At 33.4% G+C, this 18,315-nt stretch overlaps 2 protein-coding genes across 5 annotated transcripts; both read right to left on the reverse strand.

Annotated features, from left to right (window-relative positions):
• LOC109351339 (receptor-like protein kinase HSL1) lies at positions 998-5,436 on the reverse strand. 3 transcript variants are annotated; one of them, XM_019592810.1, is made up of 4 exons: positions 2,705-5,436; positions 1,885-2,594; positions 1,381-1,509; positions 998-1,288 (listed from the first exon to the last, which is right to left on the reverse strand). In XM_019592810.1, the coding sequence occupies exons 1-2, from the start codon at positions 5,325-5,327 to the stop codon at positions 2,176-2,178; spliced, it is 3,042 nt and encodes a 1,013-aa protein (XP_019448355.1). In that variant the 5' UTR covers positions 5,328-5,436; the 3' UTR covers positions 998-1,288; positions 1,381-1,509; positions 1,885-2,175. The 3 variants fall into 3 exon arrangements, with proteins under 3 accessions (XP_019448355.1, XP_019448354.1, XP_019448353.1); XM_019592809.1 differs by having other exon boundaries at positions 998-1,509; positions 2,116-2,594; XM_019592808.1 differs by having other exon boundaries at positions 998-1,509.
• LOC109351341 (mitochondrial import inner membrane translocase subunit TIM17-2-like) lies at positions 8,957-10,861 on the reverse strand. 2 transcript variants are annotated; one of them, XM_019592812.1, is made up of 2 exons: positions 10,086-10,861; positions 8,957-9,094 (listed from the first exon to the last, which is right to left on the reverse strand). In XM_019592812.1, exon 1 carries the CDS (start codon positions 10,709-10,711, stop codon positions 10,091-10,093), a length of 621 nt encoding a protein of 206 aa, XP_019448357.1. In that variant the 5' UTR covers positions 10,712-10,861; the 3' UTR covers positions 8,957-9,094; positions 10,086-10,090. The 2 variants fall into 2 exon arrangements, with proteins under 2 accessions (XP_019448357.1, XP_019448356.1); XM_019592811.1 differs by having other exon boundaries at positions 8,957-9,098; positions 10,095-10,860.

Raw genomic sequence — 18,315 nt, forward strand, 5'->3', positions numbered from 1 at the left:
TTGAACACTATACTTTAACATAGTGACTGTGACTTTATTTAAATGCAGGGAATCTGGATCCATTAAACTTATATATCAATGTAAAAAGAGACAGAATATAACAAAGACAATATTACATAATTTTAGTAAGGAAGCAAGACAATATACATTTGAAACAATGTATCCAAATGAGCCAAACAACATGTTACATGGTCTCAAGTTCCCTTGTCTTGATCAACATCATAGCCACACCAAAATCAACAACTTTTGCATTCAATTGAGAATCCAATATGGCATTGCTTGTTTTCACATTTCTATGAATAAAAAGTGGTTAACAATCATGTTGCATGTATCTCACACCTTGAGCAACCCATATGGCTATTTTTAATCTCTTTCGCCAATCAGGGAAAAAATGAACTGACCCTAAAATGAATAAGGATTCTCTCTAGTACTGGAGATCGAGAGATCTTGTTTCTCCGTTTGTTTTTAATAGCAAAGTAAAGAAAAATGATAAAAATGTTATTATTTTGTTTTTCGTTTTTGTTTTTTTAGCACTAGTCTCTCTGATACTTAAGATGATACTTACTCGGCTGATACGGATGATGACTTTCTCTTGTTCAGCTACTAAACTAGGCTACCGCTTTCAACATACTTACATACAAGCAACATAGGATTCTCATTAGAGATTGAGTTTGTCTCTATGTCTTTTTATCTAGAATCTTATAGGCAAATTGAACATTTTTGAATAAATGTAGTTGTTAGAAAATAAACAAGTCTCAATCAACAAGTAAAGTAAAATATAAAGCTTGGAGTGTGCAAGTCCAATTGCCTTAAAGCATTTTGAAAAAGTAGCAACTCTCAAACACAACAACTCTTGAAGAAGACAAACTCAATCTCCCACCTTGCGAAAACTCGGTCCGGGATTCGTCGAAATTTAAACATGATATCAGAGATCATATAGCAAACAGAATTATAAATGGAGAAACCAATCTAGACAACAGAGAAACTGAAATGAAAATGGAGGAAAAAAACAGTTTTTTTATTACTTGACTAAAAAATGAACAAAACTAGGAGGATATCTCAGTTATTAAAAAGCTAAGAATTCTGAAGAACTAAGCCTAGTAACTGTCTCAACTAATCCTAACTCACTGTCTCCGGGAATTCGTGAAGATCGAGATGAAAATTCACTATTGTATGCTTCACTTGACCTACGGGTTCCCGAAGTTAGGATTTGAAGCAGTGAGATGTCACAAAAAAATGGCTGCTAAAAAAGTCCCCTGACAAATTTCACCTAAGGTTTTATGTTGATCTGAAATGAGTGCTCAAGAACCAAACACATTCTTCACTATTGATAGGCCATTACTCATGATCAATCACAGAACATTTGCTGGCAGATAGGACCTGTACTAAATTGGCTTGGACACTCGGTGCTTCAAACGTGTGCGCTTAGCGCTTGAGGAACTTGACCAAACTTCAAGTTTGCATCAATCTCTTATACTTTCCAGCTTCATTCTCTGCTCTCTTAAATTCCTATAATCAAGACAAACAAGAAATGAGACATTTTGATTGAAGTTCTCATCAAAATGCACTAATTTCCATGACATGCCTATTGATCAGAAAAGGAAGAGCAACTTAACTTTCTTAAGGCAAAAAAATAAGTAAAAAAACTTGTCTTGAGGGATGAAGTTCACTCAATTTGGCTCAAAAGGTGAAAAACCATATTATTTGTGAATCCAAGGTTCAAGTTTAGTCTTATTCTTCTTATACACATTGAATTGGAAAATTAGGAGATGCACATAATAATTGAAAATCTACCACTCTATTTATGCTTTTATATTATTCAAATAGGATTGATTAGTAAACAGAAGAAAAAGGTTATAAACAAAGCAGGTACAATAGCAATACCAAGAGAGGTTCAAATCAAAATGATCCTCAACAACACTGTCTCAAAGCCTCATTTGTATAATGCTGGATTCCATGTTCTTCACTCTTCCAAACCATGTTGGCTCATTTTACAGATTTGATGGTAACAACACCCAACCGAGTCGGTCTCCTTAGAAGTGGTTCATATTCACTAATGCACAAGGCTCCTCGCGACTAGTGGAGTATGGGAAGAGTAACTATATGAGGTCTTACCTTACAAGCAGAGAGGCAGTTCCTAAGATTTGAACATGTGATATCAAAGACTCGACCTCTTCAATATCCACTATCACTATCAACAAAATCAAAACTGTGCTGCCTTTTTGAATTCTTAAGAAGGGGAACAGCATCATATTTCCCAACGCTCCTCTCTCGAAAAGTAAATCCTTCTCCGCAGCGGTGCAATATCTGCACAGCTTCCTTCATGGAAGGCCTACTAGCAGGTTTTGTTGTAGTGCACATAATCCCAAGTTTGAAAGCACTGCACATTTCATCCACATTACTGAGTTCCATTACATCTTTGTCTAGCAGTTCTTCTATATCGGTTCCTAACTGAACATGGCGCAATGCCCACTCTGCAAGAGATGAGTGTTCATCTCCATAGTTAGCTTCTTTCCCAGTTGTCAGTTCCAATAAGATAACCCCGAAGCTGAAGACATCAACCTTTTCGCTGACTCGGGTTGTTTTAATATATTCTGCAATTCAAGAAACCAAACTTGAAAATCAGGTTCAGATTAAACATGAGAAAGTAGAGAAAAAAACACAAAATTTAGTATGAAAATGAAAAGATTGGCATGGCATTCACCTGGAGCAATATATCCAAAAGAGCCAACAACATTTGACATGGTCTCAAGTTCTTCGGGCTTGATCAACATCCTAGCCAAACCAAAATCAGCAACTTTTGCATTGAATTGAACATCCAAAAGTATGTTGCTTGTTTTCACATCTCTATGAACAATAGGTGGTGAACAATCATGGTGCATATAGCACAAACCTTGAGCAATCCCAGTGGCAATTTTCAATCTCTTCGGCCAATCAATTACAACATGGTGGACTGAACCTGACATGCCGGATGACTTACTCTTCTTGCATAGCCACCTATCGAGGCTTCGGTTTTCATGATATTCGTATACAAGGAGCATAGAGTCCTGATTGGAGATACAGCACAACAACTTCACAATGTTGTTATGGCGAATATTGCTCAATATTTTAACTTCGGCATGAAAGGAACTCTCTAGCCTCTTGTCTAACTTTCTGTTATTCCAAATCTTTTTCACACCAACATAGCCTAAATCATCGACAGGGACGCGGTATACTGTGCCATATCCACCACGGCCGATGATATTATGTTCTGTCAATGATGAAACTATGTTTGATTCTGTGAAACTCAGCCTTTGAAAGGAAATGAGCTTCCATGAGTTATCCAATCTTTGCTTTCTTTTTCTGAAGAGTCTAATGATCAAGAGTGATGCCAGCAAAGCCAATCCAAAGAATACTGCTATCAGGCTTACAATCAAAGGGAGAGACCAAGATGAACCTTCGGTTCGCCTTGGAGGACCGGTGTTGCACAAGGTAAGGTTCAGTGCTGGGTTATCAGTACAAAGACCAGGATTGTCCAAAAAGCTGCTGGCAAATGCAGATATTCCAAATTCGCTCGGAATTCGCCCTGTCAAACGATTCGAGGACAGATTGAGATTGGTGAGTATAGGAAGTTTAGAAGGAATTTTTCCAGAGAATTGATTTTTGGACAGATCAAGCTGACTAAGGACAGGTAAGTTACCAATTGTATCTGGAATTTGCCCGAAGAATTGGTTTTCGCTCAAATTAAGAGTCACTAACGACTTCCACGCAATTATATCTGATGGAATTGACCCAGTGAGATGATTCTGGTCTAGCAAAAGAGTTGTTAGCGTGGAAAGAGTTGCTAGCTCTTGAGGAAAACTTCCATTGAAGAAATTCTTACTGGCATTGAACACTACAACATTCTTCAAGGAAGATACTCCAGCAGGAATTCTACCCGAAAACTGATTGTAACTTATCTCGAAGCGTGAAATAGTTGAAGATAATCTATCTGGAAGTTCACCAGTAAACTTATTCTGACTCACCATGAAATTTAACAAATTGGAAGATTTCCAAAGACCACTAGGAATGTTACCCGAAAACTGATTATTGTAAATTTTGAAGTCCTCCAGGCTACTACAATTCCCTAGTGATTGTGGCAACTCTCCACTGAGATTATTGTCATAAGCAGTAAAATTAAGTAACTCACCATAATAGCATAAATTCTCTGGTAGCCTTCCTGAAAATTTATTGGAACAGATGTGGAAGGATCTTAGCTTCGAGAATCGGCCAAAATCAGGAGGAAGAGTACCTGATAAATTGTTGAAAAAGACACGAAAATCTTTCAGATACGGGAAACGGCTTATGTTTTCTGGTATCTCCCCTGACAACTTATTTGTAGACAAGCACAAGCCTGTTAACTTTGTGAGCTTTCCAAAATCATCAGGTATTTTCCCTGTTAGATTATTCTTCGTGAGATCGATAGCGGTTAAGTTTAACGCTTCAATCGCATCAGGTATCTCTCCAGATAGACTATTGTGTTGAAGATATAGCTTGGTCAGATTCTTCAGCAATAACAAACTTTTCGGAATCTGCCCAGATAAATTGTTTTCTGACATATCCAACTTCTCCAATGCAACCATTTCTCCAATGGTTTCAGGAATTTCACCAACCAAGTTGCAGCCATACATATAAAACACCTTCAATTTGCTCAACTTAGTCCAACTCGATGGCAAACTCGACCGAGGGAGCTCAAAGTTAGAGGACAAATCCAAGGTTTCAAGATTAGACAAGTTGCCAATTTCATCAGGATAAGTTCCATTGAACAAACAATATTGAAGTTGAAGTACTCTAAGATCCTTTAACCTTCCAATACTCACAGGAATATCACCATAAAAATTGGTTGAACCAAGGTTAAGATACTGCAAACTAGACAAACTTTCAATATCTTCAGGAACCTTGCCATACAAGTTATTCATAGACAAGTCCAAATATTCAAGCTTGGAACAATTATAAAGATATCTTGGAAACTCTCCAGGAATAGAATTGGCACTGAAATCAATATGTGTGAGATTTTTGAGGTCACATATGAAAGTTGGTATTGTGTGGTTGATATTACACTCAACAAGAGATAACCCAGTAACAGAATCATTGGTGCAGTTTAGTTCTGGCCAAGAACAATGATAAGAGTTTGATAGGGTCCAATGACTAAGATATGGTGGGTTTTGTAGGTACTGTTTTATATTCATTAGGACTATATGTTCTTCATTATACATATCAGAATATGATTTTGCATGGTTCAGGATGAGAAAGAAGAATAGAAGAGAGTATGATGAGAATTTCACAAAAGATTTTGATGATTTTTTCATCTGAAGAAAAGAGTTTTGTTACAAAGGAAGAAGGGAAAACTCTACACTCCAATGCTTAAGTCTAGACATAGAAAAAGTTTAGAATTGTTGCCTTAATTCCAAACTTGTCATTCATATACTATATAGAGACAAAAGAGTACCTACTTCTATCTACCATGTGATCTATTTCACGTACCGCATACTACGTATCGAGTTTTTTTACGAAAGAAGTATTGTAATAATAATGTTTTGCTGAATACTAAAATTAGTATCGTGAACCATATAACTATATATGAATGGTTGTAGTGTCATGGTTAATTGTAAATTTAAACTGAAAATTTATGAGTAATATATTTTTAATCCATTTGTTTTTGGTTAAATGTATAGAAATTTATTCATTAAATATGTTATTTTTAATAGACAAATACTTTTTCATTTTTTCTTCTAGTTCCTGTGTGCGGTCAAAAAAGGCAAATCCATCTTTTTAGTGGGGCTTACATGTTAGAGGTTATAGAAAAACCATTTATTGTGATATAAAAAATCGGCTCCATCTTTTATGTTATTTTATGTATCAGGAGATATGATTGGTTAAAAAATATTTAATTATTATTATTTTTAATCAATTAGGGTAATGATACATAAAATATAAAAAGTGAGACAATAAATGTGCTTCCGTAAAAATCATACTTTATATACATATACAGTAAATAATTTATATACATATACCTTCAATAATTTGTTGGACATTGAGGCAAAAGTTTAGAGCTTATAGATTTATTTAGATTATAAAATTAGAGTTTAAGAGTTGGTTCACCATTCTCAATTCTTTTATCTAAGAATCAACACACGTGAAGTATATAAATGACAATAACATATAGAGAATAAAAAAATTATATATAGACAATAAAAATGTATCAAACCATTATTATCATTGTATAACAATATGATATTTACCGACAACATATTGGTTTAATAATTTAAGGTTCCGCTATATCATTGGATGACTAAAAGGTCAAAAGTTCGACTTCTAAGAATGACAGTCATTAGAAGAAGTAGTCATACATCTCAAAATGAATTAATCTCTTACGTAAACTTATGATATTCATATTCATGATTGACAGAAAAAGAAAAGGTTATCTATTCATTCTTCTTTATATGATACTATTTTTGGTTTCTCATGAACTCTCAAATGTTCCCACATAGGCATGAGTTAACGTCAAAGATGGAAAAAGCATCCTATGACCATACATGAACCTTACAATGTTTGTTGTATTCTCTACAATATAGATAAAGAAAATGACCAAGTAGCACGCCTTTGTTGAAAATTCAAAGTAAACTTTGGGAACACATTTCTTAGAAGACTTTCGTTGTTTAAATATTATGAAGATTTCATTTAAATAACATTTATCTTATCTTTATACAAGTTATTATATTCGTTTTAATTTGTGAAGGAAAGTTTTGTGGGTAGATACAAAAATCACTTCATAATCTCAATGTCTAGTAAGAAATTTGTTCTCTATATGTTAAAGGGGATCTCTTGGTGCACATTATTAAAAAAAATAGTGATGTAGTGCCCAAAAATGGAAGACCTTGACTAATGCACATATTCATTAAATGAATTGCATTGTAATGAAAAATTATTACATATGACCAATGTTATATTTTTATCATTCATTTAGAATAAACTTATTTAATTTTAAAGAGTAATAATATATATGTAATGTCAGTATAAAGATTTATACACAGACAATATCTCATTTCTCATTCATTTATATTAAAAAAAATAGAAATCAATGATAATAAAACATAAATATTGGATGAGACAATGAGAATATATAAAACTCATATTATTTGTGGATATTTTTTTTTTCTCAATTTTAAATCATTATTGTATTATTGAGGATTTGGTTTGGATAATCAATCTTAGACTGAAATAATTTATCTCTTTCCATCAAAGAGTTTCATTTGACACAAGTTTCAATTGGGTTGCAAGCCAACAGATAGATCCAACTGAGAATGATTTCCTTCTAGTGCTAATAATAATTGCTGCAAGAAAAAAGTGCCTAAGGATAAGACTAAAACCATTCCCCTAAGGATAAGTCAAGAGATAAGAACACACAACCTTAACCAATTTCAATCAAGTAGAGGGTTTGTGCTTGGAGTTAGTCAAGCACTCATGTACAAGGTTTCAACTTAGATTGTTGGTTCTCAAAGTGATTTTTTACCTTCTTCCACTTGAATACTATATGGTAACTATACAGGTGAACTTATACCTCATCACTTCTTTTATCTTAAACTTTGTATCACTCAATAAATTAATATGCTCGTTGTTTTTTATTGATCGGAAAAATAAAACATAAATTAAATATATATTAATTTTACATTTTTTGACTAATGAGAATGAAAGAGTACATAAAATAGTACAAAATTTAGACCATATGCTCCCACCCATGAGATGAAATGCATCTTACACCATTCTAATTTAATACTTTTAAATTGCAAGCTTCATATGAATAGGAATAAGAAAATAGATAAAAGACTAATGGTTTAAAACCTAAATTAAGTCAATCTACCCTATGGAATAGGTAGAGGTAGCTAATGATTTATCACTTCCCTTCCGACTGTTCTAGGCCTCTTGGCTTTTTGAGTCAGACAATTAAACCATAAAGACTATCAGCTAGGAATAAGATTCAAACCATGACCTCATTATGAATTTTAAGTTGAATCTCGTTAGCAATGCATTGATTATGCATAGAGATGGCAAAACGGGTATTGTCTGGGGCGCGCCCACATTTTTTTGTGGGCAGAGCATAATTTTTTTGTCCGTTTCGTCCGGCCCGTTTTACCCGCCAAGTTTACGGGCATTTCTATTAGGCATGCGGGGAGCCCATAAACATAATTTAAGGAAAAAAGTAAGAAAATTTTCAATTTATGATGTAATGTGATTTTTAATCCCTAAAAAATTGTAATCTACTATAATTTGTTAAACTTCATATAAAATATCAAAAAATTTGTTAATTTTTTATCTTCAACTACTTTATTTAATTTAATTTTGTTTATTATATGAATTTTTTATTTGCCCGTAGAACATTGAATTTTATCCGTTATCCAATGCAGGCATGCCCACGCCTGCTTAAATTTTTGTGGGCATTTACAAGCGCAAGCTAAACAGTTCGGGCAGCCATTTTGCCATCTCTGATTATGCACGTAATATATAGCCCATTTTTACATTAGTAATAATTATTACACAGCATTATGTAATAGACCTTTGTCACATTGGTCTTTTAGCTGGCTACCATCTTCTCTTGCTGTGTTATTTTTCCAGTTTAATTCTGTTTTTGGGCTTTAAGCCTTGTTGATTATAAAAAATAAAAAGGTTCTAGATTTGAGTTGAAACTTGAGTTTGGGTCGCCAATTGCCATGTATCAATTGAAGCTCTAATGCTTTACTATACTCTTACTTTTGTAACCCAAATTTAGAACTTATTTTCCTTTGGCGGCCAGTTTCAACACTCGAGTCCCACCAAATGGAAATTATGAATGGTAGATATACACAATCTTATCTTTAATGTGACATAAACATCTTAAAGAGGATGAAGCTAACAAAAGTGAATTTACCTGGCAACATTACAAAAATACATTTTCTTTTAGAAAAATACATTGTTCTATATAACAAATCCAGCTAGAGAGTTGTAAAAATGACATAAGATTGTGCCGTCCCATGCTTCAAATAGCCTTCAGAATAAAAGAAGCACAGTCTATTAAAATTTGAGTCCTGGCCCTAATCATCTACCTGTAAAGAATTGGATACAGCAATCAGAATACCATATGAAAAGTATAAAAACATGGGGACTAGTTTAAGACAACAAAGACCATACAAAAAATAGAACCCTGTTGTGACAAAAATGCAGACATATGCAACACAGTATTAACATAAAACTTCAGTTGCTTAATATAGTCCCTCGTGTTGTACATTACTAAATTAAACAAAGCAGGTGAAACCAATTGTATGGAACCTTCCATTTCACAAATAGCATTTCACAAATAGCATACCACAAACAACAATGCATCATCATACTTCACAAAACATGATTGTTCAACTCCAGTTTGTTCTTTTGTGATATTGTTAGGGCAAAATGCTGTTGAGTGATGATCATGAATTCATGATTTAAAATCAGCAAAGCATTGTTATCACCCTATACGACGACTAATACAAGGATCCTTAATTCCCTCACCTTTTGTGTTAGAGCCTAAACATAAACATCTGGTCTGATGCCTCGCTTTTTTATATTCTTGTATATTACATGTATTCCAAAATTACAAGCTATTCTTGAAACCATTATACAGGCGTTGGAATTTATTTCAACAAAGCCGAGATGGCGAACAAAGAATAAAACCGAGTTCACTTATTTAATCACTTACTTTTTTATATTCTTGTATATTACATGTATTCCAAAATTACAAGCCTCCTTGTTTTGAACACTAATTTGATATTCAGTACCAATTTCCCAAAATTAAATCCTTAAATGTCATAGAATAGTAGTTTTCTTTTTTTTCCAAAAGCTCTCAAAGTAACATTTTGATTCTAAGCTACTTTGAACACTATACAAACAAATTCAAACACAAACTATCAGAGCAGCTAAAAAATCATAAATTCAAACAAAATAAATTATATTATTGAGGCATTCACCAAAATAAGATTCAAAACGAAGCTTCCAACAAATAATTCAGTAACACTTCAAATTCAACACAACAATGATCACCTCAACAAAACCAAAACCCTACTTACTTGTATTCAAAATTGGGCACAGAAGGCGCATCAAAACTCTCTAGAATCTTCGTTTCACTCCCTCCAGAAGACTCTTCTTTCTTCCCTCCACCGAACCACCCACCGAAAAACGGCTTCTCCGTGGCACCTGAATCCGCCGGAGCCTCACTGTAACCAGGCGGCGGCAAGGGTTCATCCATGATCATCTGAACCTGTTGTTGCGCACTAAGGACCTTGTTGAGCATGATCCCAGCGCCTTCTATGAGCGCCAACAACACACCGCCGAAAGCGGCGGAGCGAGCGGAGGCGCCGACGCCTTGACGCATGGAGAGGAATCCACCGGTAGCAGCACCAGCAATGATAGAATTCCACGGATCCTCTTTCTGACGCGCGTATACCATGGTGCAATCGAAAGCGGAGAAGAGTCCACCCCAAACAGCGAAGCTTCCACCCACGCGCGGCGCGTTGAGACGGACACCTTGGGAGCCACCGATTAAGCGTTCGCCCTTGGGGGAATTGTAGAGACCCTTGAGGAAATGGAAGGCGGAGCCTCCGACGGCGCCCATGCCGAACGCGCCGCCGATGTCGTCGAGGATGCGATCAGGGCAGGGTTCGCGTGAAGTCTCTGGAGTTCCCATAGAGATTAGGGTTTGATGAAACCTTAACGTGAATGAATGGTTGCTTGAGAAAAAAGCGAGAGAGAGGATTAGGGTTTATGGGGAAACAAGAAATGTTTTCTATTGTGTGGTACTTCTGTACCACTTTTTCTTTTGCTTGGTTGAGGAGGCAATTCCGGGTATTATAGGCGTTTGACCTTAGTAGAGGCATTAATGAACTAGACGGTACGACCGATTTGATCATTGATCGAAAGTTTATGACCTTAATCAAATGAAGAGTTGAATTGTGAAATTTTTTAATTTGATTATGTAAAATTCGGTTAAATGGAATAACATGAAAAGTGATAAAAATGTAATATTAGTTTAATGTTTTGTTTTACTATTCAAACAGATGGAGATTTTTTATTACCATATAATCAAATAATTATATATTTATAAATACTTATTAATTATGTATATGAAATAATTCGGTTTAATTTAATAGTTTAACCATTTAATTCAGTTAAACATAATATGGGGTTTCTGCAGAAATGAAGTTCAGCTTAGGTTTCACATTGTACTTGATTACTTAGAAAATCTATTTATATTAATATTATTTAAAAGATATATTCTATTTTGTTATAATGAGAAGAGAAAACTGTATATTCTAATGGGTATGAGTTTTATATACTTTCATTATATATTTATTTATTTCAAATTTATTATCGACTCTTTAATATAAAAAAACTAATATAAATGAATGGTGGATGATATACTGTAATGGGAACAAGCGAACAATCAAATAGTAAAGAATATAAAGACAAGAGAACAACACAAGAGATTTGGTAACGAGGTTCGGCCAATTGTGCCTACGTCCCCGGAAGCATTGAAGGATTACCGCTATATATTATTAGAGAATAATGATTAATGTTTTACTATTATTTCTTTGTTACGCTAGGTTTACATAACATAAATATAGTCATCTACCTCAATCATTTACATCAGCCCAAGCTCATACCTTGTATTGATGTTAGCTAGATACGTGAGTCATTGTATAATAATCTCCACCTTGGCGAATATCATCAATCTCCATCTTCCGCCATTGGGTTAGGGAAGCTCCATAGTCCAACATCACTAAATGCTCAGCAAGCTCAGGCAATGCCTGAACTTGTCCACGGTAACCGGTTTGGTTAACATATCAGCTGCATTTTCTGAAGTGTGAACCTTCTGCAATAGTATCTGCCCACAAGCTACCAACTCTCTGATCTTGTGAAATTTCACATCAATATGTTTGTTCCTAGCATGATACACCTGGTTCTTTGCCAAGAAGATTGCACTCTGACTATCACAATGCAGTGGAACTCCACCTTGCTTAATGCCTAACTCATTTACCAGCCCCATAAGCCATAGAGCTTCCTTAGAAGCTTCACCAGCTGCCATGTACTTTGCTTCAGTTGTGGACATAGCAACAATAGACTGAACTGATGATCTCCACATAATTGGTCCACCTGCAATGGTAAAGACAAACCCTAGTGTGGACCTTCTATCATCCAAGTCTCTTGCATAGTCCGAATCAACATAACCAATATCTGAAGGCTTACTCTGTTGGCTGCCAAACATGATACTGAGACATGTAGTCCCCTTCAAATATCTGAAAACCCATTTGACTGCTTCCCAATGATGTTTCCTTGGTTTCGACATGTACTTGCATACCTGACTAATTGCTTGTGCCAAGTCTAGTCTAGTACAAACCATAACATGCATCAAGCAACCCACTGCACTTGCATATGGAACATTTGATATGTATTTCTTCTCTTTATTTGTCTTTGGATACTGATCTAGGGAAGGCTTGAAGTGATTTGTCAATGGAGTGCTCACTACTTGAGCATTGCTCATATCAAATCTCTCTAAGATCTTTTCAACATAGCTTTACTGGGAGAGCATTAGCTTTCTAGCTCCCATATCCATGTGAATCTCCATCCCAAGAATCTTCCTAGCATCCATTAAATCTTTCCTGTCAAACTCCTTACCTAACATGACTTTCAGCTCATTGATATTACTCAAATGATTAGCATCAATCAACATATCATCAACATAAAGTAATAGAAAAATAAAAGTACCATCATCAAGGCTTCTAAAATAAACACAACAATCATACTCACAACGCTTATAACCAAACTTCAATATATAAGTGTCAAACTGTTTGTACCACTATCTGGGAGACTGCTTGAACCCATATAGAGATTTCTTCAACATGTCAACCAAATGACTCTGTCTAGATGCACTGAACCCCTTTGGTTGTAAGAGTTTTATTCATCCTCTCTACAACATCATTCTGTTGAGGAGTCTTCTTCACTGAAAAGTGCATCTGAATGCCATGTTCCTCACAAAATTTATGAAACTTGGAGTTTTTGTAGCCCTTACCATTATCTGACCTCGTGTATTTGATTTTCCTACTAGTCTGGTTCTCGACCTCTGCCTTCCAAACTTTGAACTTAACAAAGACTTCTGACTTATGCTTCAGAAAATATACACAGATCTTGCAATAAAAGTCATCAACAAAGGTAACAAAATATCTAGAACCTCCTAGGCATTGTTCATGAGTGGGTCCCCATACATTAGTGTGGACATAGTCTAGAATGCTCTGAGTTTTGTGTTGGCTAGCCTTGAAACTAACTTGTGTCTATAACCCAAACACACAATACTTGCACAAATCTAGTTTGTATTTGTTGACTCCCCTCAACCGTCCTCTCTTGCATAGTTTTGTCATGTCACACACACTCATATGTCTCAAACGCATGTGTCATAATTTTGTAGCATCATGGTCTGAATCTACTGAGATCTCTTCAGACACTCCAACAACTCCACCTACAATTGTTCTCCCTAACAACTTATAAGTGTTCCCTGCAGTCCTTTTACCCTTCATCACAGTCAGAGCACCTTTGCATACTCGAAGAATCACTGTCCCCATCAGCTCTATAGCTAAATCCTTTAGCCTGCAATGTCCCCAAAGAAACCAAATTCTTCTTCAAATCTGGTATGTGGCTAACCTCACATAATGTCTTCACTACATCATCATCCATCAGAAATCTGATTTCTCCCATACTAATAATTCCACATGCTTTATTATTTCCAAGATACACGAAACCAAAATTGCTTGCCCTGTATGTGGTGAACCATTCTCTATTTGGAGTCATGTGGTGAGAACAACTAGTGTCAAGTATCCACTCATCTTTACTATGATTTGATGATACATATAGTAGATTAACTTCACTGTTGTAACCAGAGTCATCTTCTTGTGCAACAATTGCAGTTGTAGATACTCCATCTTTCCCCACCGGCTTGCTAGGACTCCATTCATTGGGACAATCCCTTTTGTAATGCCCAGCCTGTTTGAACTTATAGCACTCTACTAGTGTTCTGCCCCTGGAATTTAGTATTTTCCCTTTGGCAGGACCTCCTCTGCATTGTCTCCTCCCACACGTTTGGCTCCCTTTCACATACAGACCATCACTCTGAGACCTTCACCTACATTCTGTCTTCTTTGAGTGTGGGACAGAAGTGCAGATGTGATCTCATCCAGTTTGATTGAGTCTTTCTCGTTCGTCGACCAAGTGTTCATAGGAATTTGGCAAAGAACACGGTAATATTATTGATGTGTCCTCGTCATCAACCTTCACATCAAGTTTCTGCAAGTCATTGATCACTTGATTAAAATTGTTGAGATGTTGTTTCAAATCAGCACCTTCCTGCATTTTCATGTCATAAAGTCTCTGTTTCAAATACAACTTATTTGTTAGAGACTTAGACATGAACCGCTTCGCTAATGTCTCTCATACCTCTTTTGGTGATGTCATATTCATAACATGATACATCACATCATATGATAGACAGAGACGTATAGTTCCCGCAACCTTCTCCTTTAACTCTTCCCAATCCAGTTGATCCATACCCTCTAGTTTATTCTCACGCAGCACCTTTGATAGACCTTGTTGAACCAACACATCCTTAACTCTCATTTGCCACAATCCGAAATTACCAGTTCCATCGAATTTCCCCACCTCAAATTTGGCACATGGGTTAAGAGCCATATGATACCAATTGTTGGGAACAAGCGAACAATCAAATAGTAAAGAGTATAGAAACAATAGAATAACACAAAGATTTGGTAACGAGGTTCGACAAATTGTGTCTATGTCGTCGGGAGCGTTAAGCGGCTACCACTATATATTATTAGAGAATAATGATTAGTGTTTTACTATTCTTGTCATTGTTACAGTAGGTTTACATAACATAAATATATATAGCTCTCTACCTCAACCCTTTACGTCAACCCAAGCCCATAACTTGTATCTAAAGAAAGAGAAAGAGAGTCATGCAGCTAATAAATGATTCATATTTTTTATTCTAAAATTTATATTACATAATGTATTATTTGTTCTTTATTAGTGAGAAAAACATAAATTAAATATATATTAATTTTATATTTCTGATCAATAAGAAATAAGAGGTGTATGAAATGATATATATTTGGAACATAATATGTGTTAAAATGACCTAATCATTAGGATTAGCCCAAAGGATCCTCCAAATATAAAGATAAGGAACATAATTATAGTTGTATTATTACATGCCTCACTAAAGAGCTCATATGTACATATGAGCTAGTTGGTTGGATTTAGGATTATCCAAATTATGTATTTCATCAACTATATACTTTTTAAGCCGGTTTAGGTTTTATTTGATTTCAATAAATGTTTTTTATTTCTATCTTATGTATTATTATTTTTTAAATTATTTTCATTTCAATATTTTTATTTCCCTAAAATATGTTTGTTATTATTTTCATATTCAATTTTAAAAAATTACTCACTCAAAACTTCACAAACCAAAACTAGATAATTCAATTTTAAATTTTAATTAGTAAAGTAATCAAGACAATGATTTTATAGGATATCTTAATATTTGATATTCATTTATTTGTTTCAAATAGATTATGTATTAATAATACATTGAGCAATTGTAATTGCTACACTTGGTTATTAGCTACCACAAATACGTGGAATTTTATAATAAGTATTTTAAAGTTATATATTATTACACTTATTACGAACCACTTCAATAATAATATCATGAAGAGAGATAGGAAAAATTATTGTGTTGAAAGAGAAATAATGAAATTTTATTATGAATATGTGTAGTGGTTCGAAAGATAGAAAACTCACTGATTAAATTTGACATATTGTTTATTAATGGAGATAAAATTTGACATATTGTTTATTAATGGAGATAGTAATTAAAAATATATTATCTCCATTAGATATCCTTTGATATTTAAGATTATGGATGGCGTTTAATAAAGTATTAAATGAGTGTAAATTTTATATACTGACACTATAAATATTTATATACAATTGATGTATCATCCACCATTCATTTGTATTACTTTTATTTAAGAGTCAATGAATGGTAAATGGTGTAGTAATAGTGTAAAAAAACTTTTATATTGTAAATGCATACATGATTTTTTCTTATTAAATAATATAAAAATTTGACTAAATAATCACATTTATTGCATATGAAAAACTCAATTAAAAAGAAATGAAGAAATACAAGTGAAAAGATGAGTAATAAATATGAGTTAAAAAAAATGTCAAAAGATTTGAAATAACATGAAAATGAAACGAAAAGAGTAATAAAATGGTTAAAATTTTCAAATTTTGTCGCAATTTCATTCTTGAAAATGTTGAAAATCACATTTTATCATTTTCATAATTTTTGGAAATAAAACTCATGTTTTTTGAAACATGAAATAAAAATAACAATGCAAATATGTTTTTATTATTCTTTTCAAATTTCATTGAAAATGTAAAGAGAAATTGACAAAAATAAACACTTCCTTTGATGTCATTATTGTGGACAACAAATATGAGAATTCGTTGTTTTTTTCTTTCTACTGTTGTTATTATTATTTTTTGCTAATATTTTCATTCTTGTGATACTTGTGTTATTGTTTTTTATTATTGTTACTACCTTATTGTTGTTTTTGTAAGTATAAAATTAGGTAAAGTATTATATAGATGCTCCTACTATAATCAATATATTACCATACATTTTATTTTTAGAAAAACCTTGTGAAATTGGCTTGGACAGGTGAGTTCAAACATCATTTTAGTAGTTCAAATACAAATGAGGATTTTTTTTTATATTACTGATGATATTCATCACCTTTTTGGGTAAGATCCTTTCAGGGTTCATCATTACCCTTTGCAACATGTATGCTCACAAGAATTAAACCATTAACACATGAGATTCAGTAAAGGCTTACACTACTAAACCATTTAGAATGAAATCATGGTCCAAAATAGGATGGTCAAACTCATTTGATAGTCAATTTTGACTACTCTATATATCACAATTGGTCGTTCTTATAGGGATTTCTTAAAAAAAACATACAACTTCACCCTTTAACTTCAAAACTTTTAAATAGTATTTTTGTCCTTTGTTTTTTTATCAATTCTAACTTTACCTCTTTAACTTTACCTTTTAAGGATTGTTGGTAAATATATTAAGCTCATTTAAAAGTTATTATCATCTCTTAACTCATCTAATCTTATAATATTTGTTGAATTAAACTCCCATTTCATGGAATAAATAAACTAAGTGTCACAAATGATAGATTTATTTCTTTTGTTAAAGATGCAAAAAAACTAAATACTTTTGATTGTATAGGAAGAAAACACACTTTAATTACATAGAATGCAAACACTTTGCACCATACATTCTCACTTTATTTTGCAAATCTATAGAAGACTAGAGAGAAAATATTTATGGTATTTGAAGAATCCATTCAACTTTTGATACTAGCTAAATAAATAGTATTTGAGAAACATGGTAAAGATAAGCATTAAAGATATTTTGATGAGGAAAAAAATTAATTGATGAGATTTTGTTATATTATTATTGTATTATTTACCTTTTACATTTAATTGTTATTTATTTTTAAATATAATATAAATGGACGATGAGTGAATGATGTTCTTATTATTATAAAACTTTTATAGACATTGTATTGATATTACACTTTATCTTAATTATGATATTCTACTTTTTATTATTTTCCATTTCTTTACTTCCAAACATTGGAATATTTTTATAACAAATCAATAATTAAAGGTTAAAAAAAATATAAGGGGCTTAAAAAATTTCTCATGCCTAATGATGGTAAAATGAGTATTGGTTGTGGGCCATTCCACATAGCCCATAATATTTTGTGTGTAGGACATAAAATTTTAATTCATTTATTCTCATAAGTTTAATATTAATTAATTGCTAAAATTCAAATAAGTTGTGATATAATGTCTTGTAAAATTATGATATAATATTATTTGTTCAAATGATATGATATATCAATATTGTGGCACTACTTATTAACCCATCTTTTCCATTTGAAAACATGCATAAATCACAAATATATATACTTGTGTCTAGTTTTGATTTGTGGGTACATGCTAAAGGACTAAGATGCCCAATTTGCAATTACTACTCATATCCATAGGTCACATACCAATTATTCTACTAGTGAAATTGAGTAAGTTGGTTTGGTAGAGATAATAAATTTATACATTAAACATGTCTTTTACTCA

Source organism: Lupinus angustifolius, chromosome LG06 (assembly GCF_001865875.1).
Source record: "Lupinus angustifolius cultivar Tanjil chromosome LG06, LupAngTanjil_v1.0, whole genome shotgun sequence".
NCBI lineage: Eukaryota > Viridiplantae > Streptophyta > Magnoliopsida > Fabales > Fabaceae > Lupinus > Lupinus angustifolius.